The 11,187-nt window shown below is 39.0% G+C and overlaps 1 protein-coding gene across 2 annotated transcripts; it reads left to right on the top strand.

Annotated features, from left to right (window-relative positions):
* LOC103711001 (protein EMBRYO DEFECTIVE 514-like) lies at positions 1–4,164 on the top strand. 2 transcript variants are annotated; one of them, XM_039128569.1, is made up of 3 exons: positions 1–563; positions 3,203–3,495; positions 3,645–4,164. In XM_039128569.1, exons 1-3 carry the CDS (start codon positions 327–329, stop codon positions 3,736–3,738), a joined length of 624 nt encoding a protein of 207 aa, XP_038984497.1. In that variant the 5' UTR covers positions 1–326; the 3' UTR covers positions 3,739–4,164. The 2 variants fall into 2 exon arrangements, with proteins under 2 accessions (XP_038984497.1, XP_008795182.2); XM_008796960.4 differs by having other exon boundaries at positions 3,203–3,754.
* The last annotated feature ends 7,023 nt before the right edge of the window (positions 4,165–11,187 follow it).

Here is an 11,187-nt window from a genome sequence, read left to right as displayed (position 1 = left end):
CCCTGGGGTCTTGGAACCGGGGGCTTCCCATACGTCCGAACTCCTTCCCTGGTCTCAGAGCTTCGGTCATGGCGGAAGAGCTCGCTGCGAATCCCCCAAACGATTGAAGGGGACGCGACGGAAGCCGGATCCGCCGTAGGCATGGAGCTGGAGACCTCATCCCCCAAATCCCCTGCGGTTCCGAGCCCCTGGTCGCCGATAACGGTGCGGAGAAGCCAGCGGAGGAGGGCGGAGGAGGGCGGGCGAAGAGGAAGAGAGAGGAGGGAAACGATGCAGCGGCAGAGGAGCAGGAGGAGGAGGACGAGGGTGGAGCCTTGAAGAAACGGATGGTAGAGAGGTCTCTGGAAGAAGAAAGGCTCGAGAAGATGGAAGATAAGAAGGAGGGGGGAGAGGATTCGAAGGAGGAGGAGGAGGAGGAGGAAGAAGAAGAAGGAGGAGGCAGGGAGGACAAGGAATCGATGACGGTGAGCCTGGGGCCGAAGGTGTTTGACTCGTCGAAGGAGATGTTCGACTACTACTTCAATCTCCTACGTCACTGGTCTCTCAATCTCGATATCAACGAGGTTATTCTTTAAAAAGTTTGTTTTTTAAAGATTTTCTGCAGTTCCGAAGTTACTGTCTTTTTTTATTAATTCAATGTAGTTTCATGAATCATGCTCTATTTGAGCTCATTCTTAAGTGGAATTTACAGAGTAATTTTTTATTTGATCAGGGAATTTGGATTGTTGATGTGGCATTAGATGGGTTTTGATGAAGTTCAAATTTCTACTGAACGAATTTTACTTTCTTTCCTGTTAATTACTTGTAATTTTCTTATTCATGCTGTGCTCCAGTTGTTTTCATTGGAAATCTGTTGGAATTCTATGACCAAATAGAATCCACAGAGAGTGTTTTTTGTTAGGATCAAAGAATTTGCGGTGTCAGTAAGGATTTGGTTGGGTTTCTCTGACAGAGGCCATGCTTTGATGGAATTTTAGTACACTTGTCAAATAGTATTTTCATTAGATAGTTCAAGCAGGCAACAAAATCTTGTTTTTCTATGTTACACCCTCCTCTGATTTCTTGGCTTTATGTGGCACATAGTTCTGTTTAGATTCATATCCTGTTTATAGTTTTTATTAAGGTGAAATCTAATTGTATTGCCTCATTACAACCTTTGCGTTTGTAATGATTTGTTTGCGATACTCGTAATATCATGATGTCATGGCTCCGTCTTGTTTTCTATTTTCTAGTTTTACGGGGTTTCAATGCCAAAGAATCTTATCAACAGACTTTCTTTAGTCTACTTGAGAAGTGCCATTGCTGAATGAAAGTGTGATATGTCATTTAATTAATTTTTTTTCCAGTAGTAATGTCATTGTTTTCTGTCTACGGTTGATTACAATGTGTTGATAATTTGAAATGTATTATGTGTATCTAATTGTCCACTGTGGAATTCACACATAATTGTTTCTTTTTTGGACTTACTGTTTTAATAGTAAAATGAGTTTCCAATTTTTGTGAGTCAAGAAGAAAGATGCAATAACAAAATGATCTAATGCATTGGTGCAAAGTTGACATTATTTGTTATGGTAAGTTGGTAACTTGAAGTCTGAAGAAGGAAAATGTTTGATTATCTGCTTGAAGACCAAAATAATGCTATGGGGTCTTTTTTAGCTGGACAAACATGATAAATTTATTTTCAGTTAATTTTCTGACTTTCTTTTAACCAAATATACTATTCTCCAATATTAAAGGGTAACCATGCATTCTCTTGCTTGCTAGATGCCAATGGACAACTATTACTGTGTGTAATCTGTACATTGTTGACTTTGGGAAATATGTATTTTTCCCCCACTCTTCACGACCACATCAGTCATCACATGTTCAAATTGCTTTGTTGATTTCCCCAGCAATTGAAATTTTTGTTTATGATTGACCATCAGATTTAAGAAATTCTCTTCGAGAATTTTAAACCTGTCTGTCTTTAATTCACAACCTATATAATTGCAATTAACGTTCTTTAAGATTTTGATGAAACTAATAGCCAATAGAAGAACCTAGCTCGTTAGGTTGATATACCTCTTTGGCATTCTGAAGCATTGCTAGCGCTTGCTTCTTCATCACCGTCAGGTCTCTGTACTTTCACTTTCTAAGGACCTCTTAATTGATTTTATCTCATGTTCCTAAGAGTGTGATGTCTCATGTCAACTCAACACACTGCTATCTTCCAAGGATTAGTGATTTTCTATTTTGATGTTTGAAGTTGTTAGGGGGAATTTTTTTTTTTTCACCCTCTTTGTAGCTTAATGTAACATCTAAAGAGAAGCAAGTGGAAAGAAATGTGCCCATGGAAATTTTGTGGTGCTACAATTATGAAACTAAAGCTTCAGATGCTTCTTCTTTGAGTTCAGTTTGAATTAACTAAATTAGCGAAGCATCTCATATCAGATATTACCTTACAATGATGGAGTATGATGGAAAACAAATCACCATAAGTTACAGCCCATATGCGAGACTCGGCATAGAAGATTGGAATCCTATATTTGTTTTGGTTCCTGTGCTTTTACTTGATTTTGCTGAAAAACTATTTTATATTTTGTCATATGTAAGGTATGCTGTCTAACTGGTTCGGCATATCGAATGTCGGTCTGCCTCTTGTACCGGTACTGAACCAGTACAATACGTCATTCGATTCGGTGTGGTATGGCATATTTTAGTCGTATGGTCGTATCAAATGGTTCAATCTCTTTGTCCGAAGATTTTTTTTTTTTCCTATTATTTTGTCTTAGTATTCTATTCCACCACATGGTGAGTTGGCGACTCATTATATTCCTGAGGGTGGTAAGCTCAAGTGCTAATTCTTGATCCAGAAAGCTAGGATGATTGATAATATCTTATTTCACTGGCTGTTCTTTACTGTTTACGTACTGCTTATCAATTACTTTGCAGTGTAGATACCATTCCCTCCAGATTCATGCCAAGACATTGGATGCTTCTTTATATAGGACTGAAATTGTCCATCTGTTGTTTATACAGCTTAATTTCAAGCACTCACTTTATGCATAATATTATCTCATTTTCTCTCTGTTGAAATCCTGCATTGTAACTTTTCTCAGTCTGTTCGCAAGCAAATCTTTTCGGTGACACTGCATTCATTCAGATGCAGGTTTAGCCGTTTAAGGTGTTTTGACTCACAAGTCACATCCATTTGCTTGTGCAGTACGAGCACATGGTGCTGTTGGACATTCTGCAGAGGGGCCATCCGGAGCCTGACAAGAAGATCGGAGAAGGGATCCGAGCATTCCAGGTCCGGTACCGGCCGGCGTGGAAAAGTCGATGCTTCTTCATCGTTTGGGTTGATGGAGCCGATGATGATTTCAGCTTTCGTAAATGTATCGATCAGATCCTCCCATCGCCTGAACACATGAAAGCCCAGTCAGTCTCAAATGGCGACCAGGTTGGCCGAAGGCAGGGAGGAAATAGCGGGCGATGCCATGGCAGGAGAGGTGGGAGGTATGTTCTCAGCCTACATGTTGATCTCTTATTTATTGAGCTTTGTCTATTATTTCATCTAAACAAACGTCATGCAAGCTCCAGTTCTATGGATTAATTTATATTTTGATGTCTCGGAATCGGAATAAATTTTGCTGAATTGTTTTCAGAATTTCACTGTTGGTCTTCTGCTTGCTGGCTAGTCTTCAGAATCTCACTGGTGAACATTCTTGCTTTCATCTGTTGCTAGTGGTAAAAGGGTAGTATTTCAAACCCGATCCGTTAGCTGTTCAACAGGCCCAGAGTCGACTCAAACCTTATGGAGAGCATACACCCTAGAAGTATTACAGTGGAGAGGTGTTGAACTTCGAACTTATGGCGTGACATATATATCTGGGTTGGGCTTGTCATCCGAGCAATTTTTAGACCTTATGATGCTTGTATCCGGCGTTCAAAGTTTAGTTACAAATCTCTACTAATGCATTACATTAGGAGCTCGTTTGGTTCGCGAGAAACATTTTTCCTCTTAAGAATATAATTTATGAAAGCAGATTCTTGAAAAGAGGATACCTGATAAAGTACTTTTGGCATGTTTGGTTGAACATAGGAAAGTGACAAACTTCCAAAGTGCTTATGTTTGATTGATTATTCACTTTTCTGAGAAAGTTATGTGTAATTTTTATTATATCTTTAATAAAAATTAGGTCTTTAATGCTTTTTTTATGCTAAAGGGCTATTTTAAAAAAAAAAAAATAATGCTTTTCGGCTCACGAAATAGTAACTTTTTTATGTTAATATTTTTTATGAAAAAAAAAATAGAGAGAAAGGAAAAAAAAAAAAAGGAGTGAGAAATTTCTACCACCGCATAATCTCCTTCCTCCTCTTTCTCTCCCAGAGTTTGATAGGCTTGGGCTTAGATTCCCATTTTTTAGGGTTCTCCGTTGCTTTCATTTTTTTTTAAAAAAAATAACTCTAAAATAGAAATAAGAGAATCTTTATCTATCACATAGTTGAGCTTGATAAAAATAAAAAAATTTAATGCAAAATGTTCATCTAATAATGATGGCCCGCCTGTTTTGCTCGTCAGGAAATAAATCAAACCCGTACAAGTAAATAAATTCATAAAATGACAAGCATTTGCTTGTCTCGCCATGAGGTGACGGGTGGACGCGATGGCTTGACAGGTGCTAAGGCCAGGGCGGGTCCAGAACCCGCATAGAAATCTCCGTGGACGCGTGCAAATGAAAGCAAATTCTTTTAGACCGCATACTCGCTTTGTCTCCTTTTACGCAGAGAATCCGGTGACGTTATGATTCCCGACAACAAAATCTAGTGCCAGCCTCTTAATCTTCCTCGCCATTATTCGCGTAACTTTATTAAAATAATAACACACTCTCCAAATTAAAAATCTCTTAACAAAAAATAAATAAACAAATACTCCGTAAAAGGCACTGCACGCCTCCCAATTTCTACCGTGTAAATCTACTGGAAATCTATAAAAAGTAAAAATAAAATAAGATAAAGACTGCCTCGCCCCCTAAACTAGCCTTTAACACCAATCCACAGGTAAATGCGTATTATCTTAACAAATTTTTCTAAATCGAAGCTAGTATTTAAAAATTATTTTTTAGGGCAAAAGATCGTGTCAGCACTCGGCAGGGCCGTACGGATATGCTCGGGACAATCAAAAACTTGGCGGATTCACACGTGACGCCTGGTCTTCGATTCTCGCACGCGTGCAGGGGGGGCGGAGAAGGGGCTAAAGGAGCAGCCATGGTCGCAGGCGGCCGCGATGGGAACAGTTGCTCGTGTACGGTGTGATGCGTGAGCGCGATGGTCGCGCACGCGAGGCACGAGCACCAATGGGGAAGGGCGGAGGTCAAAGGTGGGCTATAAATGGCGAGGGCGACCTCTCATCAATCATCATCCATCCCACGCTCTTGTCAGATCGTACGGGCCAGATTTTTTGCACAGCGTGCAGCGGCAGCCTGGAGCCGCTGTGCATGCAGTGCGTGCACACCACCTGAATCCGACCAAGCCGGCAGCGTTAAGCCTTCTGTTTGCTGCTTCGCATGCAACTGTAACATAATGGCGGTTACGTTAAATTTTTGACGAGGGCTTTAAAATGGGTAATTGTAGCAACTCATTCATGTGATATTCTTGGTCAAATGTAGTCAACCAACCTATGAACATCCCTACCTTCAAGCCAAGAAGGTTTGGTTTGAGTAATGCCCCTACGAGGTTTAGTAAGATACAGATGGCAATGGATTAGATCAAGTTTGAATTGGAACAAATAATGATAACATGAAAAATTTTGATTGGTACTCGACCTAATTCAATACCTGCATGTTATTTTGGGTCACCTGTTTGATTGAGAACTAATTTAGTTTATAAAATTGTCATGTTCTTGTTTAGTTCTCCTTTGAATAACTAGTATCAAGAAAAAAATTGACCAATCAAGAATTCTTATCCAAGTAAATGATTCAACCCGTTCTAAATTATTTGATCTTACGATTTGAATTGGGTCAAAGTTGTAGCCCATACTCGATCTATTAGTGAATTATATCTTTTTTTTGACCACAAAATTTTTTTGACCTAAATAAGATCAGGTCAGGTCGGGTTTTTCTGCCCGTGTTTATTGTTGCTGTCCTCAAAGGTTAGTGCCTAATTAGCCACCTTCACGGGGTGAAGGGCAATATGCTTGTATAATAAGCCTCCACATCACACTAACATCGATTTTTCAAATGTGGTGGTGATGGAGTCTATGTTAGTTTAGTATTTTTCATCAGTAAAATTTTAGCCCTAGCATTAGGTAGGTTTGATAGCAGCCCTATTTTCAGTGTCATCTTGCAATGAACAGTCCCCATGGTTTGCATCGCCTGTTTCACGCCACCAAATATGGCCCTCACCATCTAATTATACCATGAATCAACATATGATGGTCTTGTTGCTTGGCATCCAAGAGTCCCAGCACAAAGCAATTCACGCTCGCCTAAATTCTATCCTATTCTTCCAATTTGTGGAGCCTAAACATTATCATTGCCACTATAAGTACTCAAAAGAGACGACCACCAAGAGCCTCAGACATGAACACACAAACACACCACCCTCATACACACGTGCGACCTAATGAGCATGGCCACCGGAACAAAACTTGCACGTGTGCGATGATGGAGATTGCCGAGATGGACCATCCTCTCCATCTCGAGCCCCTTACCTCATCTCCTACCATATATATAAAACAAGAAGCATGGCAAGGCGACGAGGGAAAAAGGATAGGAGCTAGGAGGATCGACACTTTAGTGTGTTGATGCTAAATAATTGTGGTGGTGATGGGGGGGGATGAGGTTGAAGGTCTGGGGGAGTGGGTGGGGTTGCATTCCATACATCACGCATGAGAGCATGGATTCTTCCACCCTTTTTTACCTTTTGCTTTGCTTCTTTTGGAGTTTATTATAAAGGGATGGCATGCAATATTTTCTCTCCCCCTTTTGATGGTGGGGGAGGTGGTGTGGCTTTCCGAGCGTGGTGTCCCTGTTGGAGAATCCACAAACCAAATGGCACCATGCTCGCCCAAAGCATCTGATGACCCCACAAGCATCCCCACGAGCCAAGGTGTGCTTGCGTCTTTGCGCTAATGGCGGGCCCTCCCCAACTACAATATGCTTTTACTCTTCCATGGCTCAGGAAAAGAAGCAGGGAGAAGGTTGACAAATTAGCATGATTTTTTCTTCTTATTTTTATTATTTTTTACGGCATGCTTGAGTAATATATATACCTGAAGTTTAAGGAGAGTTAGATAATTATTTTTGGAACATAATTACCAAGAAATCTCGCTGTAATTGCCAGTACCATGTTTTTGAAATGTTGTTGTTCTTGTGACGGGAAAATGCTCATCTAGTGCTGCTTTGATTTTGGTATAATATTGATAAGGGCTACATCGCAAGAGCCCCAGATCGATGCCATTATATATAACAAAAATCACTCTAGGTCTTCAAGGTGCTATGTAGATACCTCTTAATTAAAGTGCACCACGATCAGTTTTACTTTTGCTATGGAGAAGAGATGACTAATCTGCTTGCAGAAAAAAGTAGTAGTGCAGTTATTTTATTAGTTTGACGACTTGAAATTGAGAAACATACATCAATATCTATCTGTAACAACTTAGGATCTCATCTAAAATGGTTAGTCGGAAGGTATTATTTGAGTTTCTTGATCCTGCATAAATACTTATAATCTACCCAACGAATAATCGATATGAGATTAAACACATGCTCGTATGGTCCTTACACTATTGTATAACAAACAAGCTAAATGATCATCCACATCAATTGTTTTGGTTTCTCAACCCATGACCAACACGACCAACCATCCATCAGACACGTGTCTACAGCCATGCATAGGATCAAGACAACTGTACAAATGGAGCGCACGCTAACCATGATTAACAAAGTTGTTATGGGATAAACTATGTGTCTTAATTAAAAAAAAAAAACCAACCATATGCACCGTTGCAATCTCCCCCACTTATTTATGCTTAAAAAGATAGGTTTGGTGCCACCCAAAGCGTAGACCTCAAGGGAGGGGCTCCTTGACCGGCCGTTCCCTTTGTTCCCTCCCCTCTAAACAAAGAGGGCGTGAAACTAAAAAGATCATGCTAAAGTTATAGCAGTATTATAGGGGCGCTTAAACTATTTGTCGGCAAATCTTCTTCTCTGAGCCCCTAAGATTCGGCGGGGTTTGGTATCATGGCGTGCGTACTTTGTCAATATTCTATCTCTTATTTTATATTGTCACTCCTTACTTTGTATATTCCATAGGGTGCGATGTCTCCATTTGCCTTTGGGGAATCAAATCCCCAAAAATCTTTTCTTAAGGATCATAGGCTGGTGTAAGAATGGGTTGCCCAGGTGTCGCAAGTTACAGGAGTATGAAGCAATGCGAGTTTCATACACTGAAACTTGATGTGATGTTTCTGATGTTGGGATCCTGCTATTGGAGTCAAGTGTGATTGGAAAAAATGAAATGTAGTGCGTTGACTAGATCCAACAAGATTTGCCTATTGACATTATCTGAGGGTTTGTTTTTTCCCTTCTGTTTTTGAGAGTTGAAACACCCTCCGCATGCAAAGCTATTCTTTTGACTTTTTTTTGGCCACCAAATATGATCCTAAAGATGCGTTTGACTTCAAGTCTTTGGTGCAATATATGGTGGATTTTGAAATTCATATATAATCTAGATTAAATATGAAATATCTGGTAATTAATGCATTAGTTGAAAATGACCATGGACTCACTAGATTGATGCTAAGTATGCTAAATATTGTACAAAGACTTAGAGTAGAAAAATATTGTCTAGCCATGCCATTGACCTTTTATTGATGACACATGAATAAATAGACTAGCGCGAGTGCAAGTTTGTTGTGTATCCTTTCTGAATCAATTTGTTGCTCGAAAGAGATGGAAATTAAGCATGGATAAGCTGATATCTTCCTATCACTATCTCTCATTAATATTTAGATTTTACTTTGGATTGTATCAAGAGCACTTAATTGATTAACAAGGAGCAATTTTAACCTTGAATGTGACAAATGGTATCTTGTAATTGATTAACAGGGAGAAAAAAAAAAGATCGGAGGTTCTGTCATTCACCCTCGGTTTTAATCTCTTTCGATGTGGAAATAATCTGGAGCCATGGTTATATAGGAAGAGATGGTTGCCAAGAGAGATGGCACAAGCTCCATTATATGAATTCTTCATAATTTTTTCCCATTCTTTATTTGAATAGAAAGAAGGAATAACTTACAAGCACGAAGCAAGCTCTGATTCGAGAATTCCACTGTGTGGAAGCAAGTCGGACACTAGAAGGTCAAGAAGGGAGTTCACACGAAAGCCTTCGTAGGTTAAAAAAAAAGAAAAAAGGCATCCACCTACAGGCACAAGAAGACCCAAGGAAGAAGGATATGCTGAGTGAGAGATGGAGCTCACGCTTCATGAAGTCAGAAGGCACTATGAGAAAGGGAAGTGCAATAGAGAGATCAAGCAATTATAGGTTCACACGGCATTATACTCTCTATATTTCATTGTTTTGATGCCATTCAATCAGCATCAACTCTCTATATATATATTTGCAAGACTACGTCACCATTAATATGAAAAATATAGTCAAGACTATGTGAAAGCAAGCCAACTTTGACCCTAATATCAGCAAATCTCGAACTTGGTTTCTATTGTTACAAATTAAATATTTTCTATTTATCCATTCAGTTATATGTTTGATCATACTAATCAAGTTTTGTAACCAAGTTATGAATATGAAGAAGGCATAGCATAGGGATTTCATCAAAGAACCTTATCCAAAGTCCGTGTTCAAATAATTGCTGCGCTTCCAAGAAGAACATTTGCAAAAAAATTTAAGGCCGGAGATCAATTATTGTATGGTGCCATTTGCCACCTACGATCCTCATGGTACTTTCATACATGGCAAGTGATTAGGAATTAATAATATGTAGATTTGCAAGATTTCTTGTATGATAGTCATATATATCATGCATTTTATAAAGAAAAAATTGGGGTGCATGAATCAACTAGTCATCAAGATAACCACACATACTACTTGACAGACATTAATTTGATGCTTTGACTCGAATGGTTAAAATCAGATACAATATAAATATTATGAAGCTTATTCAAACTACATGCATGACCTTTTTTTTTTTTTTAATGATCTCTCTTTTCTTTTCAGTTGATCAATACAAAGAGTTTATCTCATTTCATAAGTATTCTATACATCATCACGGTGATGATGAATGCAGGAAGATTGAATAAATCTAGATCTAGATTTTTTTTGTACTAGACTTATATTGCATATAACCATGCTTTGGGTTTCAGTCCTCCGCTACGATTTGAATAAAACTGGCGGCGTATCAATCTCATGAAAGTTGGATACACTTATAATCTTGATCGGACTAGAAATTTTTTTACTTCAACAATTTGAATCAGGCACCAACCCAATCCTGCCGTCCAATAAACAAGCTAATTATCATCTAAATCTAGGAGAAGTAAAATTTAAACATCATTCAATCAACCTACAAATCTAGCAGCCTACCATGGTCAGTATAGTTAGTTGGCACCTCATTTTCACATGCTTGCATTCCAGGAGATCCTGGGTGCTTTAATATATATATATATATATATATATATATATATATATATATATATATATATATATATATATATCCGGTATATATTATTTACATTATTGATGAAAATTTTGTATCTAGGCCCAATTATATGCATTATTTGCGATTACATGTATTTTTTATAGCCTATAAACTAATTAATTCTCCGGTGTGGTGGACACACACATTAAAGAGCCCTTGACCGTGGCACCTAAGTGATTCGGTAGACAATCCCTGGGCAATATGGGAATAAAAAAATCGACATGATTACATTCCCGCGAAGGAGATTCGCCTCCCTCTCCACCAACCCCCATAAACTAACCCACGGGTTCGAACCCTCGTACCCCTCCGGTCAACACCTTATTTGACTACACTTCCTTATTTTAACCCTCTTTAGTCCCCGAGGACAACTTAGTTGTCAAAAATTACACTTAGAAACCGCTAAACTATGGGTAAGATCTTTGAACTTGTAGGGGTTTTTTCGTCCAAGGAGGCCGATAAAACCCACGCTCCTCTCTGCCCGCCTTCTCGTG

Source organism: Phoenix dactylifera, chromosome 8 (assembly GCF_009389715.1).
Source record: "Phoenix dactylifera cultivar Barhee BC4 chromosome 8, palm_55x_up_171113_PBpolish2nd_filt_p, whole genome shotgun sequence".
In the NCBI taxonomy this organism is placed as follows: domain Eukaryota; kingdom Viridiplantae; phylum Streptophyta; class Magnoliopsida; order Arecales; family Arecaceae; genus Phoenix; species Phoenix dactylifera.
Note: the sequence above shows the minus strand (reverse complement) of the source record. Positions and strands in the feature narration are given on the sequence as shown.